The sequence below is a fragment of the Aythya marila genome, assembly GCF_965140915.1.
Source record: "Aythya marila genome assembly, chromosome: 9".
In the NCBI taxonomy this organism is placed as follows: domain Eukaryota; kingdom Metazoa; phylum Chordata; class Aves; order Anseriformes; family Anatidae; genus Aythya; species Aythya marila.
This window is the reverse complement of record NC_139050.1, coordinates 19,241,282-19,259,435: the sequence shown is the minus strand read 5'-3', so window position 1 is coordinate 19,259,435 and position 18,154 is coordinate 19,241,282. Positions and strand designations below refer to the sequence as shown.

The 18,154-nt window shown below is 41.1% G+C and overlaps 2 protein-coding genes across 4 annotated transcripts in view; one reads left to right on the top strand and one right to left on the bottom strand.

Annotated features, from left to right (window-relative positions):
• MFN1 (mitofusin 1) overlaps positions 1 to 13,541 on the top strand; it is a 24,025-nt gene extending 10,484 nt beyond the window's left edge. For both annotated transcript variants that reach the window (XM_082767196.1, XM_082767197.1), the window contains exons 10-18: positions 3,692 to 3,813; positions 4,507 to 4,633; positions 4,925 to 5,029; positions 5,995 to 6,097; positions 7,111 to 7,340; positions 7,853 to 8,008; positions 8,512 to 8,708; positions 10,061 to 10,195; positions 11,001 to 13,541. In XM_082767196.1, coding sequence (XP_082623322.1) covers positions 3,692 to 3,813; positions 4,507 to 4,633; positions 4,925 to 5,029; positions 5,995 to 6,097; positions 7,111 to 7,340; positions 7,853 to 8,008; positions 8,512 to 8,708; positions 10,061 to 10,195; positions 11,001 to 11,070 — 1,245 coding nt within the window. In that variant the 3' untranslated portion in view covers positions 11,071 to 13,541. The remainder of the gene's footprint in view (positions 1 to 3,691; positions 3,814 to 4,506; positions 4,634 to 4,924; positions 5,030 to 5,994; positions 6,098 to 7,110; positions 7,341 to 7,852; positions 8,009 to 8,511; positions 8,709 to 10,060; positions 10,196 to 11,000) is intronic.
• Positions 13,192 to 18,154, bottom strand: part of GNB4 (G protein subunit beta 4) — a 29,293-nt gene continuing 24,330 nt past the window's right edge. For both annotated transcript variants that reach the window (XM_082767202.1, XM_082767203.1), the window contains exon 10: positions 13,192 to 18,154. In XM_082767202.1, the coding sequence (XP_082623328.1) occupies positions 18,048 to 18,154 (107 nt within the window). In that variant the 3' untranslated portion in view covers positions 13,192 to 18,047.

The window sequence follows — 18,154 nt, the reverse complement described above, 5'->3', positions numbered from 1 at the left end:
AAAGAAGTATTGTTTAGTGAGAGAAGGGATCAAAACTGGCCTTTAAGCTCCTGTTTAGAAATCTCAATACCAATATAGTCTAAAAGATACAAGAAGAGACTGTGCTCTTAATGGCTTATGGCCAGTAGCTGACAGAAGTTTTTGCTGCTCAGGAAGCCTTATTCTATTCTGAATTTGTTGCTGTGTAATTAATTACTGTAATTCAGGACTCGAACAGTGTAACGTGTTGTGTTTCACTGATGTAAAACTAAATATTTACTTGCATTCTTAAAGCCAGAGTTTTAAAATTATCATCATTATCTACCTCTTAGTGCTGATACTCTAAACACTAACACTGTTTCTGCATCCTCGTTGCTGTACAGAATCCATCCTTCACCCTCAGTTTAGCTGCATTCATAGCTGGAGTTTACACCTGCTTCCAGAGTAGGTCTCGCCAGATGATGTTGATTTCTGTGTGATAGATTTAATTCGTTTTGCGGAATGTGGTAACTCTGAAGCCCTTCTTGGTTATCTTAAGGTGGCATCTTGGATGTGCCTCGATTGCTCTGGGGGGGTGTGTTGGCACATCTCATGCAACACAAGTTTGGAAAGTATGACTGCAGTTTCTATCCAGCAAATGCTAGAGACTGCTCTTGCATGCCTCAATCAGTAATTTCTTGTTCTGTATATTTAAAAATCAAATTACCTTTAAAAAATATTTTTTTTCTTTCATTACAAGCAAGCACATTTGACCTTAGTAAAACTTGCAAAAAGGAAGATGTCAGACTGAAGTTTACATTCAGACCTTATCCATGCTCTTGTAGCAGATGACTGAGTTGTTGAAATGATAAGTTTAGAATACAGGCAGGGCACGAGTCCATGTGACATAAAATTTCTTGGTTTTGTAGTGCAACTACTTGTTGTAGCCAAACTTGCATTTTTGTTTGCAGTTTTAGTCCCTCCCTAGAATTATAGTAGAAAACTTCAAATCAGTAGGAAAAAAGTGGAAATTAAGCTTATAACTCAATTACTGCCATGTGTTTTTGCACTTTTTTCTACAGTCTCTTACAGTTATGTGGGCAGTTTCCTACGTTACAATAGCATTTCATTTGTAAGCAAGGCTGATACTTAAGTGGTTTACCAACTCTGAAATCTTCAGATCTAACTCTCAAATTACTGGCACTTGAGCTGATAAAGTCACTGATAACAAAAATGTGCTGATGTTTACCAGCACTAGGTCATGTATTAACAAAAATGTTGTACGTCAGGTAGAATTTTCTGTGTTCAGTCTGGGAACAAAATTCTACTTGCTACCATGCTTTATGCATTGTTAGACAAAATTTTGATGGTGTTTATCTGTGAGTACAGCCTAAGCACTTCTCGCTAAAGCATTTTGGATTTACTTATATTTCCTGACAGAGGAGCTGCAGGTCCCAAGAATCGTGGATTACACTCCAGTCTGTGAAAGGGAAGGGACGAGAGCAGGATGCTTCTGTCTGTTCTTGTCAACAATTAACCTTCCCTGCCTCAGTCTGTCTTCCTTGCCCTTTGCTCCTTACCCTGTTCGGGTGCACTGCTCAGACTTCCCACGTCTCTTGCTCTCTTCCATCCAGGTCATATCTCTAAGCTGTCTCCTCACCTCATTTATGCACCTGTCTGCTTGTTCCCACTGACTGTATCTGCTGGGTTTGCTCCTGCTGGGTTTTCTCACCGTGATTTTTGTCTTCACTGCATTAAAAACTGGCCAGCTTCTTCCTCTTTTCCACGTGTGCTGAGAGGGGGAACTGTTACTTCTCCAGTACTCCCAGTTTCGGGATTTTAGTACCAGTTCCCCAGTGGGAAAACCTGTCCATCCCGAGACTGGTAGGAGCTTAGTATTGCTAGAATCTTAGAAAGTCTAGAAGCAACCTTTCAGTGCTAGCTTGCAATGATAATAGGAAAATTTCAACCATTCATGCTGTGGAATAATGGAAAGTAGTTTGTGTATATTTTTTTTCTGAAATTTTACAATGAGATATGTAGAAATACCTTATCAAAATGACCAAAAAAAGTCTTGTATCGTTCACTGTATGTAGTAGTCTATAGGGGATATTCTACATAAAAACAAAAGCCAGTGTGCCTCAGGTTGTGGTGTTTGTCGAGTTGCTTCACAAACCTGCTAACAGAAATGGTCTGGGAAAGAGGGAGGCAGGGCAGAATAATCCCAGCTGTTATTCGGAGTCAGTAACACAGCCTGAATCAGTGTGCTACTGCTGAATCCTTCCCTAACACCGTATGGGATTATAGCAGGCTGTGCGCTAAAAGTCTCTCTTGCTGCACTGGAAGTTGGCTGGAAGGTAGCTGGTTTTGATTATGCTATTGAAACACAGCTTCTATCTTTGTTTCAGTAAATGTTTATTTACAGACTATCAGCAAAAATGTTACTCTCCTCCTCTTACCTTTCCCAGTCGTATAATTAACCTCTGTGTTTTTCCTAGTGCTCTAACTTGGATTTTCTGGTTGTGTTGTGAGTGGCTGTCGTCCTTTTATCTACCACATACCAATGTTGGGAAGACTTTCCTCTGTGTCTAGTCTAGCTCTAACAATGTGCTGATATTTCTGAAACTCTGGCCTTTCATTGCTGATTTCTAGATCTGCTTCATCGAGGAACAGGGAATATATTTCACCCATTTTGTTTATTTTGCTTTGATCTATTATTTGTAGTTAGCTGAAATTTGTTTTTACAGCATATGCTAAGGTCATAGGCAAATCTTTACAAAGCAGCTTAAATGCTCCGAAAGGTGCATCCACAGATAAAGAGCAATTAACAAACAAAAACATCACCACCACCAAGAAAAAACAGATCTGATGCAAAGAAACTAGGTGCTTGCTTTCCTTCCCCTAATACAGAAGATGCTGCTCTTTTGTGACCTACGGCAGCTTGAGCTCCAACACCATTTATTGGCTACATAACTCATGATGTGCAGTTGCTTTAAAAAATCTAAGTCTTAATTTACAGTTTGCAACAATTGATTTGCTTCTGCCCAGGTTGAACATTTGCATATCTTTTCAGTCGGTGTTCTTTAACTGTTCCTGTACAATATTGGAGATTGCAGATTCATCAGAAGCTCTCAATTCAGAGCATTCTCTGCTGATGTGCTTAACACGGCAATAATCTGCAAAGGAGCTAATATTTTAAGGACTACTTAGCAACTTTTCTGTCTTGTGAGATAATCTTTGTTTCCTATTCCTAATTGTGTATTTTTGCCTGGAGAGTCAGTGTGACATGAGCATGTAAAATTTGTGTTGACACTGAAACGAAGCTGGAAGCTAAGAGTATTTATTGAAAAACAAACAAACCACAAGCTAGGCAATATTGCCAGCATTCGTGTTAGAGATTCATAACTCTAAAGGGATAGCTTGGAAAATTTTCAGAAGAGCTAGCTTTATCTTATGTAGACATCTGAGTTTGCTTTTTCTGTTTCCATTATTTATTTATTTTAAACAAAAAACCTATGCACATTACTGTGAATGAACATGGAGGTACAGATTTGCTGCTGTAGATTAATTTGAGATTTCAGTTCTGTTCTCTTTTGATTTCTGTACACTTTCTCTCTTTATTTCCCATGGGTTTAAGTTCATGGTAGTAGCAGCAAGTGCTTTCTGACAGAGAAATTCCAGAAAGTGTTGGTATGGAATTGCAGTAATGTGTTGTGGCTTGGGCCCCTCGCAGGAGTGTATCTCGCAGTCAGCCGTGAAAACCAAGTTTGAACAGCACACTATCAGAGCTAAACAGATAATAGATACTGTGAAAAACATTATGGACGCCATAAACGTAGCAGCAGCAGAGAAAAGGTAGGTGGGCTGGAGGGCTGGTTGGTTGTGGTTTCTCCAGATCCTCTGAGGAGCCATGTCTATGCTGGTGGTTTCCTTGGGCCATTATGGACTGTAAAATTCACTTATCTCTGTTGGTAAGAAGTAAAGAACTTCTCTGGCCTGTCAGTCGCACTCCTGTTCACCTGTGTCTGGGACTTCTGCATAGGGCTCTTGGTTTACTTTGTTATTCCCTGTTAATGATTTGCAGTCTGGGGGTTTTCCAATCTTTTTTCAAAATTATTTGAAATTACAAGTTTTCTCTAGTTGTATCCAACATCTCAGCAGTGATGTTTGGGCCTGCATAGGGAAGGCTAATTGTTAAAGGCCCTTTTTTCTCCTCCCTCTATATTTAGGTGTAATTATGTACAGAGGTATACACAACAGGTGTACAAAAGTATTCCAAGTCCAAATGCTGCTTTTTAAGATTTATCAAAACCCAGCCATTGGCATCATGTTCAATCAATGCAGCCTGTAAATGCGCCTGCAAACTCAATGCCTAAATTTCAGTCGTTCTGAAATAGTGTCTTTGCTTTGCTCAGCCACTGTCACTTTGGATTCTCTTTGGCTGTCAGTAAACCATAAGCTAGATGGTTCGTGCCTGATGGTACGTGCTTGTTTCATTTTGGGGAGAATACCTGCTGGTGACGGTGATTTCCTTTCTGCTCTGTTAAGAGTCCACTCAATGGAAGAGCGAGAAGATCAGAAGGATCGGTTGGACTTTGTTCGAAATCAGCTGAACATTTTGACAGAAGATACTAAGGAAAAAATCAAGCGTGTAACTGAGGAAGTAGAAAATAAAGTAAGTAAGGCAAAGAGGACAGTTTTCTAGTCAAGTAAGGAAGCGATTTATTTCCCTTCTTTAAATTCTAGCTTACTTGGTAGGAAACCCGTTTGATCAGGTGAGTTTATTTCCGTAAGAGGGAGTGAATTATATCCAGTCTTCTACTAACACTAATCAGATCTGTAGCACATGCCTTTTCAAAAGAAAGAAAAGGAAAATGACAGTCCTTCCTGAATGTCAGGTAATTGGGTTGGTTTTTTTCACTCTGGCTGGAAAAAGTAGGAGAAACACAATTGTTTTGTCTTTCAGGTCTCCTCTGCCATGACCGATGAGATCTGCAGACTTTCAGTTTTAGTTGATGAATTTTATTCAGATTTTCACCCTTCTCCTCAAGTATTGAAGCTCTATAAGACAGTAAGTTCCCTTGCATGGGCTTGAAGCCAGGCTCTTTGTCTTACAATTTTTACTTCTGTATTTTCATAATTTGCATATCATTTTATGTGATGCTTCATTTAAGCACTACATAATTTTTGCTTTGTGACATGCATATTTGTTTTTTAAAGCCACAAGTTGAAAATATTTTCTGCTTTGTCTATAGAAAGATTTTTTTCAACCACCTCTTTACTAGAGTTGTTATTGAGACTAATTCACTGAAATACTGCTTTTGTCTTCACTTGTATTAAACTAAGACCTTCCATAAGCAATTTTCACCACTCCTAAAATGAAATAGAACAAAAAATAAAAGGAGTTTGCAAATACTTGCAGTTTTATATTTTTTTTTCTAAAAGCTTTGTAAAAAGAAAAAAAAAACACACAAGTTTTCATTAAATATTAATTTAAATTTTCCTGCTCAAACTTAGTATTTTAAAAGAGCATCCACCTGTAAGTTTAATCTTTTGCTCAGCTTTTGCTGCCAATGAATGTCATAACTCCCACCTGTTTCAACCTTGTTGATCCCATGGGAATGCTGTTTCTAAGGTGGTCTGCCCTGTCCTGGCTCTGCAAAATGCACGGAGCAGACCTTCGTAGCTGCTGATGGCATTGACTTATCTCTGTGTAGACCAGTGAAATCGCCTCCCATCAAACGATGACAGGAAGTGCTCTGACCTGTGGTGGTGGTGTGCTCTTCATTTGTGCTGAAAACGCAGGCTTTTCCATAGGCCTTTTAATGATTACAGGCCTAGAGAAATCCTCTTCGTGTCACTTTAATTAGATTTTCAGTCACAGAGTGCTATTTAAAAGTAGGGTATTTTCATGGTAACCTGCTTTTCTTGCCACTGCAAATAATAGCATTAGTGTTTAACATGTTTCTGAACTGTATAATGCCATTGATGAGCTGAATAGAAATTGATGAGCATATGTTCTTTCTGAAACTTCAGGAACTCAACAAGCATATAGAAGATGGTTTGGGAAAGAACCTGGCTGATCGTTGCTCCAGTGAAGTCAACCAGTCAATGCATCAGTCACAGCAGGAGATGATTGGTAATATGAGGAAGACAAAATGTTGACTTCTTGTTTAGAGGAAGACAATTTAAAAAAATATGCTTTAAAAAAATCTTTATGATCATGATTTAACGTTAACACTAAAAAATGGTAAAGGAAAAGCCATCATAGATGAAGACTGTGTATTTAGCCCAGTACTTTGTCTCTGGTATTAACCAGCACAGCTGCTTGGGGAGAAAAATAATGAGCCAGGGTAAATAGAGTGATCTGTCCCCAGCTGAGGGACTTCTGAACCGGAATACTTCATCTGAATGAAGGGTTTAAGCAAGTAATAATAAACCTGTCCTCTGGGAACTTGCCTAATCCTCATGTAAACCCATTTATAATTGTGTCTTCCACAACAGATTTATGAAATACGCTAATTAACAGATAATGTTTTTACAACAAAGGCTTGTCTCTGTGTCCCTCCAGATTCTGAGTACAAAACAAGGGTAGTTTCACAAAACCTTTGTGCTACAGTCCTATATTTGGCACTCTGTGTTTCTGAGGTGTTGAGTTTGTTTTGGTAATAACTTTATTGCGTATCCAGTTCTGCTCTGATCTGTTTCCGGTAATAAAAGATTCAGAGCAAGATCATTTAATTAATGATGCCTTCTTACTCAGTAACAATTACACGAAGCCATCTTACTCCATACCAATGACTTTTCTGTATGGTGCCACCAACAGGCTTAGTCCATCCTTACCTTTTGACCAGAGTTAGAGATTTTTTAGTTAATTTGTCTTTTTCTTTTTTTTTTTTTCCTGTGGTGCTTCCTCTACGCATTGATTTTATGTGTCTGTTTTATCAGAGCAATAAATTGCTTGCTCTGTTAGGATCGAGACTGCTAAAATGCCCACTGATGTTTTTTTTTCCTTACTGTTTTGTTTTGTTTAAAAAGTCAGTTTAGATTCTTGGTAGTTCACAAAGCTAGTCAGCAGGAAAAGGATTCTACTTGTGAATATGCTGAAGCTTTCAATGTTACCTCATCTTTATTCTTCTGTTTCGTTTTTAGAAAATCTGAAACCGTTGTTGCCTTCTGGTGCTCAGAATCAGCTCCACTTGCTAATTCCATGCAGGAGGTTTGACCTTAGCTATGACCTAAACTGTCATAGTCTTTGTGCGGATTTCCAAGAGGATATCATGTTCCACTTCTCCTTGGGATGGACTTCACTTGTAAATCGTTTCTTGGGTCCTAAACATGCTCAGAGAGTACTACTGGGACTGGCAGATCCAAACTTACCAGTGAGTGTTTCAGAGACTAGGCTGACAAGTGCCTTGTTTTACTTTATTGAGGTTATACTGATTTTTATTTTTTATAACTTTATTAACTTCTGCTGTTTACCTGCTTGCTGTTACTTTCCCTTAGCCCTGTTGTGTGAAATACTTTTGGTGAGGGTTGTTTTTATTTGATTATATTCGGGGTTAAAAGGGAACAAAAAACCTTTCCTAAACTTCCTGCAGATGTTATCCGAGTTCTGTTTTGCTTTGGATTGAACCCTCTGGTTAACCTTTTGATTTGTAACTTGGGCATTCTAACAGCAGAGCCAGAGTCCAGGACAAAAATAGTATTCCAACCTGGTCCCCATTTGGCAAGGAACTCTCAGAACCTCTTCTGCTTATCAGGAGCAGACTTCTGTGCTGAAAAGTTCCCTTTAAATGAATCAAATCCTGAATATATGAAAACAAAATAAAAATAATCTGCTACGTAGTCCCGTGATGCTTTTTACTCAGGCTGCTGTATTCCACTCTTCTAGATCCCTCGTCCTTTAGCTACCACCCCGTCTGCTGCCAGCCTTCCTGCCCTAACTCCAGAGAACACACCACAGGATGATTTTATGGTTCCCTTGGTAATGAGTTTAGCTTCGCTGACATCACGGACCTCTATGAGCATCATCGTTGTTGGCGGAGTGGCAAGTAGTCTTAGTACCATTCACTGTCCTGGGAGTGATGGCAAAGATGAGGCCATTCTCTGCTGTGTGGGGTTTTGTAACATGCAGCATGGAGCATGGAATGGCTTATTGACAGCTGGGCCAGATGTGTACACTGGGTATGAGGAATCAATTTAGTGAGAAAATTGCTGTAATTACTCTGAGCATAGTTGGACACGTGCTGTATTCTATCTCTGTGTTGGATGATCTGATGGTGCCTTACATAGTTTGGAATTGGTGGGAGCTTTACTTTCTCCGTCCTCCTTCATTAGAACGCAGTGAGGCTTCTGTGAGGCCCTGTGCCAGCAGGGTATCAGCATATCTGGGTATAGCTGTATTGCTCTACAGCAATACATTGCCCAAACTCATCTGGTGAAAGGGCCATGCAGATGACATAAAAATGGGTGGAATTCGATTTCTTTATAGTCAGGTTACTGATTGCACTCTATAGGGCAACTCTTACATTGATGGTTCTTCTTTTCCAGATCTGGAGAACAGTAGGCTGGAAGCTCATCTCTCTTTCCTTGAGTATGTATGGGTTGTTGTATCTCTATGAGAGGCTAACTTGGACCACTAAAGCGAAAGAGAGAGCCTTCAAGCAGCAGTTTGTGAACTACGCTACCGAAAAGCTGCAGATGATCGTCAGTCTTACGAGTGCCAACTGCAGCCATCAGGTGCAACAGTGAGTATGAGAGCGGCGCTGCCAGGCACCCAGGGAAACGTCGGGTTGGCCTGGGGTGGGCACCGGCTGTGCGTGGTGTGGGGAGGCAGCAGAATGCCCCTGCAGCTTCAGGGTCCCTTGGCATTTATCGTGAGGGACACACACAGTGTTGTTAGGAGGGGGTTTCTAGAGTGTGAAGTTAATGCCTGGAAAGGGTAGTGCATGCGTCTTCGTGTGTATGTTTGCATGTGAGAATCAGTCTTAGACTCTGTGCAACACTTCACTGCAAAGACATGGGACTTAGCTCGGTTCCAGCAGAGGCTGAATTTGTCTGCTTTGAGATGAGCATTGAATCACTTCAGACTGTGAGCCCGGAGTTGGTTTAATTGTGAGCATTTGTTCTGTTTTCTGCCTCAAGTGTTGGTATGGCCAGGTTTTAAGCAGCTGGTCATGGTTCTTCTGCTCCGCAGAAAAGGAACGGAAGAGACCTGAGCTGTTCAAAGTTTTTTGTGTCTTTGCCAAATGTTTTTCCACCTGTCTCTGCAGAGTAATGTTGGGTGACTGGCTCCCGCAGCCTGCCCTGTTGAGTTTGTTTTGATTCAGTTGTTACTTCAGCAGAGTAGGCCTGCTAAATGAGACCTCTAACCAGCAGGGTGCAGAACACCTCTCCTGTGTAGCCCAGGCAGTGCTTTACTAGCACAAAGCTCAGCTTCAGATGAGGAAAGAGAATCATCCCCGTGTCCAGCAGCATTGTGTCTCTGTGAGGACATGGACGAGCTGGACTCAAACCAAAGCTCCAGTGAGGTGAAGTAGAGATCAGAAGATTTGTCTGCTCTGTGGGAGAGCCTGCTTGCTGTCCTGGGGTGGTGTCAGTGTTTTGTTGTTGTTTTGTTTTTTCCTTTGTTTGAGAAGGAGTCTTGGGACCTAGCTTGGGAACACAGGACCGAAGAGGCGAGTAGGACGGGGGTGTCTCTGCACGTCTGGGGCACTTCTCCTACTCACCTCGCCCTGCAAAGTGCTCACGTGCCCCTCATGAGCAGAGCACTCAGTGTGGCACGGGCTGTGGCATGAGAGAGCGCTTGGCTGCTCGGGCACGTGTTCCTGGCAGCCCCAGTCTCAGACTCAATACCTGTAGGTACTCAGTGAAAAATTGCCAGGCGTGATGTTGGCATAGACTGAACATTTCTATGTTCAAGGTTACTTTTTAAATGTGAAAAGTACCTAATTCTCCTGATTTCTGCTGTCCTGTAATCTTTCTGGCAGCTGGAGACTTTGATTGCCGTGTTCTACATGCTGCAGTGCTGCCATTTATCACGTATTATTTTTGTGGCAGGCATCTGTAAACTCTGACTACAAACTTGTTTTTCCTTTAGGGAAATGGCAACTACTTTTGCCCGGCTCTGTCAGCAGGTGGATATTACCCAGAAAAACTTGGAAAAAGAAATCGATCGGCTTTCCAAAGAAATAGATCAGCTGGAGAACATCCAGAGCAGCTCCAAGCAACTACGGTAAGTCCAGGTGTGACCGGCCAGGAGCCAATTCCTAACCCTGCTGGTCGCTGTGAGGTTGGTGCTTGCTGTTACTTCAGGCTGAAAGCGAGGTCATCACAGGGGCAGAAGGGTTATGTGCCCTGTAGCTAGGTGGCTGAGCAAAGCTCCCAAAATCCTCTCTTAGTCAATCTTTACCTTACTGTGTTGTATGGGAGACAGCAGGAACGTGTCTTCCACGGGTAGAGCGCTGTGGCACCTTCCCCAGGAACCCTTCCCATAGGAGCAGCCACACTGCACTGAGCCATTCCGTTGAGTACCTTTTTTCTTTTATTACCAGCATCAGGTGTTTACAGAGCAGAATTTCCAGCAGTGAGTGGTTCAGGGACTCAGGAGCAGCCTCATTCTTAGTCTCATGTTTTCTCCCTGCTGTAACCTGCCCCTGCTGCGGGCTGCCCCTTGGATCTCGGGCACTGACGAGCTCGATCAGATCAATGCCCAGTGCTGCAAGAACGGCCTGAGGGGGTGGTGTGAGGAGCAGTGCTGAGCACCTGCCTAACGCTGCAGAACCTCTCCTAAGTTAAATGCTGAGGGTGGGAAAGGTCCCGGTACCAGGGTGGTCCCCGGGGAGACCTGGGGGAAGAAGCAACCCCTGGCAGACAGCTGCTGGCCTTCCGCTGCCTGGCCTGGTGCTGCACTTGCAACGTTCAGGGCTCTGACCAGGTTTTCTCAGCGCTGTGGGTTTGCGAAATAGGAATCAAACACTTGATGTGTCTTGTGGTGGTGCTGCACTGAAGTAAATTCACTGCTTTTGTTTGTTTTACAGAAACAAAGCCATTCACCTTGAGAATGAACTAGATCGCTTTACAAAACACTTTCTTCAAAAGAGTAAATAAAATATCATTGGTAACTTTCCCGGTGATCCTTTGTAGGACAAAGTAGAAATTTTACAGATGACACTTCTCTGTGGAGTTGCATGAAATGATTATATTTTTAATGTTACTTTGATTACACTTAATTATTATAAAACTGGTTTTGAACTCTGATGGTGAACCAAACTTAAGAGCTGTGGGACTTAGAGTGTTACGTTTGTTTTTGCTGATTTTGGGTTAAAAATTATCCTTAAACACTAAATTTCTTTGGGCACTTGACAATAAAAACCCATATCCCTTTTGGTTTTCATTAATATTTAGCAGTGGCACTCACTTCCTGGCATCCAGGAGGAGTTTATGCAGGGAGAGAAAACTTAACACTGTTATCACCGTCTCCTGTTACCAGTTGACGAGGAATAGCCAGGGAGGAAGGATGCTGCTCTTTCACTTACGGTTGTTTTGTTTTTGTGTTCTATTGAAGGGAAGTACAAAGTCTAGCATGGGGAAAGGACTCTTTGACTGTTCTAAAAGTGAGTGAAATTTTGTTGTGAAGCGGTTCCTCTTTGAATGGAAATGAAAGATGCTAAACTGTACAGCAGTCACTAATGAAATGCAGTGGCCTCCAGTCACCCTGCTGGCTACTGCGTGTAGGTAAGGTGGCATTGATGAAGTAAACGTAGTTGGTGAAGGGGTGGAAGGGTCACTTGCCTCTGAGAGCACTACTGGAACCTGCGTGCAGGTGAGCTGCAGGCTGGTGGGGGCACCACCATGCAGAGATAGCGCAGCCAGGGGCGTGTTGGGCACAGCGCAGATGGAGGCTGCGCTTGAGTTTTTGCTCATGTCGGGTCCTGAACAGCTCCTTGGCGCTGCCACAGGGCAGAGGTCTTCGAGGTGAGGCCTATGACAGGTACGTTTGAGTGGTTTTACCATTGCTCACCCCCAGCAGTGCAAAGCCTCTTAAAATTGCTGCTGACATCGGCAATCACTTAACACCTTCATATTTTCTAACCAGACTTTTTAAAAATAACTTATTTTGAAAGAGAAAGCCTTTTCAGAATATTTATATATTTTTATGGAAGTATTAATGTGAGTAAATGAAATACTTACAAATGAGTAATAGCAATTACTAAGAGGTAGAGATTTGTTATTTTCCAGTGAAAAGGGCTATCCTAAAAGGAATACATTTTAAAAGCTAATGCTAGAGAGGTAGGTTATTAGTAATTTGAAGACTAAGAGCACTGTTTCCACCATGATGTATTGTGGTGTGTGTTTTTGACTGTGCTAGCAGAAGCATGGCTGTTTTGAAACTGTCTTTAGCAGTATGCATGAAGTGTCTCAGGTTCTCTGAGGGAAATAATTGTGAAATATGAAAATGATTAACAGCCCAGCCCTCTTGTATATGAGGTTACAGATATGTATTAATGCTCTTTTCTGGAGCATTTTTTTAACGGACATTGTATGAAGATAAAACTTTAAATGCATGTGTTCTATAATTATTTATTAAAAAAATATTGTCTCCCCTTTGCTTTAGTAAAATTATTTGACAGCTGTCTCAAATATGAAAATTCATGCCACTGTTTTCATGTGTACATTCTAGGACAAAACCTGTAACTTTTGAGGTTGAGTTTTATGTGTGTGGGTTTTTTTGTTCGTTTCCTCCAGCAGACTAGCAAGCTGTGCACTGTATTTGGGGTTTGGAGAAAGTAATTAGAGCTACAGAACCGGGAAATGGCTGCTCCTTAAGAGAGCAGTGCTGTGCAACACAAATGCTGATATTAAGAATGAGTAAGTGTTGTAAAGCCTAGTTTTTCCACTCCAGGACTGGTGGCTAACTTCCAGCTCCCTTTATTGTAGTATTTGCAGGCCCTTCAGTTTATTTAGCCTCTTTCTTAGGCTGAAAAAAAAAAAAAAAAGCCACAGTCCTTTGAGGGGAAAAAAATCACCTTAATCATTCCTTCATAAGGGCAAATTACTTACTTGCATAACATTCTGCTGTTCAACATGCACATGTAACAGGCTCACCAAAAGCAAGAGCAGTTGATGTTGTTGCTCTCTCCACTTCAGAGCCACTGCCACTGCAAGGATCTTGATTTTTAGGACAGGTGACAATCGCCATTAAATAAAGCATTCGCCTGTGAGACGGTCTGGTTAAAAGCACTTGTTTATTGGTTACAATATCAACTCATGGCAACATCTTTCACTGAGCCACTGTACAAATACAAAGAAAAGATCCATTGTGGAAAAAAAAAAAGCTATAAACAGAGTTCATAGCAAGTGATTTTTTTTCACAGGGAAGTCTTTTTACAACAGCACTGTTAAAGAACAAATGGCACAAGTCCCTGGTTTTTTTAATAGCTTAAATAAAAGCTTTAAGACTGTTTCTGTATACATACACGATCCAAAGGCAGTGCAGAATCACTTCATAATTGGTAACATTACTGAAGTTTTCCAAAGTAGTCAACAACAAGTAAAAAAAAAAAAAAAAAAAAAAAAAACCTAGCTGATGAGAAATCCTGGAAACTAAAGGCAAATTAAAATCAAGCATGATTAGAAGCATTTTTTTTCATTTTGGACTCCTTTGGATGTAATATGTACTACAAGTGTTCAGATGCTTTTATTTTTTAAGAGAAAAAAAGGAGAAAAACACAAATAGAGCACCATTGTGTAAGTAAAACAAAGGCTTGAAATATCTAAGACTATTCCACCGAAGTCCATATTAGTTAAACCTAAACATACTGTGTGGTATAAGAATGTCAGGCACATGTAATCTGTTATCAGTTATATCAATTAGTAACACTGTTCACACATTTACCATAACAACACTGCATTAACATTCTGCATGTATTTTACATAACCAGCAATTGGATAAAAAGGCTTGTGGTGCCTCTGAAGTGTAGGAAGTAGTTTACCAGCATGCATGCCAGATTACTGTATACAAAGTGCACCATCAACCCATGCTTAATTACTTTTACAGGAAATGCTATCTCAAAAATCAGTCATTCTGCTACACAACCATTTATACCAACTATTTGAATTAGCCAATACTTATTCTCACCAACATCTTAAAGCACAGCACTAAACCTAGTGGAGGTGACAGTGTCCTCAAAGAGGAAAGACTAAGCACGCCTGGAATGTTTTCACAATGTTTTCATTCCACCTTAAAGTAACGTGAACTTCATCGTGGGACACGCGGTTACACTAACTGAAGAGTTAACTAGTTCCAATCCATGCATTACAGTAAGCACACGAGGACCAGCTGGTACAGCGAGTCAGCTTTGCCAAGTCAAGGTCAGGCCCTCCTTAGGCTGGGGAAAAGCCTATCGAATCCACATTCCATGTCAAATGGTCTATATCGGTGTCACCTTAGGAACTATCGGTTCTGCCAGATACCGTGCGTATCTGCAATTTAGCGAGGCAGATGATAGCAACGCTTGGAAGAAAAAAGGTCTGGAGACAGATGGAAACAGGCCCACATTACAGTAGTGAGTGTACATCAGCAAGATGCCATGTAAAAGCTTTTTGTGGTTTCCAGAATCTCAACCAGTAACGTCCCACCAATAAATAGATGTCTGACTTACGTGACAACGAGCCCAAGTTGGGTGCTTGCCTAATTAGTATTCTCTGTTGCAAAGTTAAATCAACATTAGAATATGCCAACAAAAAATAACTGTACCTGAACAGAATCAATCCTGCTACACAAAGCACAGAGTTCCACTTCCAAGCCATAACCGATAGACTTAGATAGAAGAGAGGCTGGGAACAAGTTACTTTGCTACCAACTGTTTGGCACAATGGTCTCAGTCACTACATTTCTGTAATTACACAAGGTATTTGAAATTCAGATAATGATGCAGTTTGGCACCAAACTTTTACAGCCTAAGATGTACCCACAAGTGCTGCAAAATGTGTCGTACATCAAGTTCACTGTCATGGCTGCAGTTAGAAATGGCACAAGCTGCACTCGTGAGCTTACGTTAAACTACAGGCGTGTCTATACCATCTTCTGTGAGATGCAAAGCTCAGAATTACATCTTTTAAGTAAAACCTACAAGGGGCCGTTTTCTTAACTTCCTCACGTTAGAGGGAGTTTGAGCTTTTACCATTAAGCCACACCTATTTCAGGGAGTGCATCCACCTTACAAGTTCCCCAATGATAACCATTTAAAAACAGGAAATACCCCAGCTTGTGCAAGGTCACTATTTGGCCTCATACAGTAACAGTGTGTTACACCAAGCCTGGAGGCTTTTTGTTTCAGTAAAGTTCTAAATGATGTAATTAAACAGCAAACATCACCTTGGCAGGATCTATCACAAGCGCTCTACAAGTTCCCAAGCAGCATCCCAGATCCCGTTTCCACAGCTGTGCTGAGGCTTCTTCCACCCTTCCTTGTGCGCCAATACAAGAGGCACCTCGGGACCTGCAGCACTACAGAAACCGGTTAACCAAACAGCAAAAGCTGGCAGATATTTATATGATGCTTTTGGAAACCTCATTAGCAAGGGGTTGGCATTCCTCATTAGCTGTTTTAAAAGCAGCTGAATCCAACAGACAATTCATCAGACACCGATAGTGAACTTATTTGCAGTAATACCTGTACAAGAGCCATTACCGTGTTTACAGTCTACCCAAACTTTTAAGAAAAGTTATATACATTTGTAAAATTGGGCTTGGAGCTTCACAAGTAGAAACTAGTTCTAACACCTGAATGTAAAAATGGCACCTGTCTTGGCAACAGTGTTGACTAGGAAATTGGTTCAAAACACACTTCTATGGAAAACACTTTTTTTAGAAAAAGAATATTTTCTTAAAATTCCATAGTAACAAGTTTTCAGAATTCACTCAAGGCAGCTGTGAGTAAAAAAATAAAATAATAATAATAATAATTAAATGCACCACTAAAAATTAAACCAAATCTGCATGATCCCAAAGAGATGCTCACTTAAAAGAGGAACAAGTATCTGCAATAGTTCTGTTAATGCAGACAGATCATAAAGCAAAATGCTGAGGAATTCCTGTGACATACAATACAGTGTGATTTTGGTCCTACACCACAATCTGCTGTCAGTAAATGTACACTTTTTCAGCACAAGATGTGCTTTTTTTCTTTTTAATTTATTTTTAAGTGAATTTACTGTGATTGGTACATTTATTGGCACCTTCACCATTACAGACATGGCAAGTTTACAGGCACAGTTTGGAAGTACTGAAATTTAGGATTACAAACGTCAGAAGCTTGACAATCACCTCAGCCACAAATCTGTTTTGGTATATTACAAAATACTGGGCACTTATATTTACTACCTGACCCAGAGATACCCAGACTCCCCATATCATCAGATGAGGGCAGATGAACATTACCTTCCAACCTGGTAATTTAAAATTCACATACATTTAAAATAAGTCACTTAAAAAAAGCCAACAGACTTTTAGATTCCCCAGAGAACATCCATTGCAAGCGCAGGCACGCTGCCAGGCACCAAAAAGTTAAACACCCTTCCTGGGTAGCTTCAGATGGACGTCAGTCACCCCATTTTCCTGTACCTACACTCAGCTGTACTTGACCAGAACCCGTCGCTTACAAGCTACTGACACTAAAATCAGAATAAATCAGGAGGAGGAGAGGCAATGGCTACTTACAGTGGCAGAACTGCAGAACGATTGGCATCTAACAGGCCACCATGGCACAGACCGCTGTGACCACAGCAAAACAAGCGAGTCACCACCTTCAGAGTACCGAGTTCCGAAGGGTGACGCAGGTGAGTAAGGTTATTTGGTTTGGGTTAGGTCACACGATTCCTTTTGTAACTCACACCGCACGTAACTGACAACAAGCGCTTTTGGTTGTGGTATGCTTTGGCACCTCCCCAGTTTGGAGGGGAATTATAGGGGATTAACTGCACATTCAAATCTTCCTTAGGCTTCTAAGCAAAGTCCTCTCAAATTCCTCAGCTCATGGTGGTAACTGAGCCAGCTCTGCAAACACGCTGCTTTCTGCACACCGAGTGTCATGCCAAATCATTTCCCTAGTGCAAATCAGCTAGAGTTCGTGATGGGCCAAAACAACCTCAGTTAGTTAGAGCTGAACTGTCAAAAGGAAAAGCGCTCAGCCACTTAGCGACAGCAATGCAGGTCACTTGGTTTCCATACCCAAGGCCTGGGTGGCATAACTGATGTGGAAAGCTGCAGTAAGGAAGCTAATACTTCTGGAACTGGACTTTTTTTTTTTTTTTTTTAATATATTTTCTCTGTTGTTGCAAGTCTGCCTGGCATTAACTCCTCGGTGTTTGGAGGCCATGACTGCCAATGGATGAACCAGGAACCACTGGCTTAAGGAAGAACCCCCACGGTTAAAAATAGGCAAGCAGGTCAAGAAGTGAGTGAATAAGGCGGTTAGGTATTAACTGGGAGTCTCCAGGGCCTCTAAAAAAAATTCAAATGCCTTCCATTATAAAAACACATACATACCATTGGCTTCACTTTATCTACAGTAAATTCACAAAAACATTTAAAACAGCAATCTAGTTTATCCACTACAAAACTCAGAAGTGACATCTCAGGTTAAAGCAAAGCTATAAATGTAGTTCTTTAAAAAATGCAAACATATTTCTTTACATACAGACAAATGTTACATGATTGGCTGCTATAATGTGTATATTCTGTTATGTACAAAAAAAGTACAGGATTAGCAGACTGAGCACAAGCAAAAACCCTTCAAGGACAATCTAACCAAACCACCAAAAACAAAAAGACTGGCTCTTAGTTTGTCGGTCACCATGATTATGTGTGCTGGCCCCTTTTAAAAAGTCAGTGATTTCTTCCCCCCTCCCCTATTTCTTCACTTGATTTTTTTTCTAGTTTACAGAAAGCCTTTTTGTGTAATAATCAGTGAATAGAAAAACTTCACCTGCAAATACAAGGTAGAAATGTTATTTCACAGCTATAGGCTGCAGCATTGATCTCTCCAGATCTCAAATGGAGAATGTACATGTTTGGCTCCCAGTTAATTCCAGATTCTGAGAAAACTGTCCCAAGACCCTGTAGCTACAGCCATGCCATCATCGGTAACACCTAAACAGCTGACACGGTTGTCATGGCCAGCAAGGACAC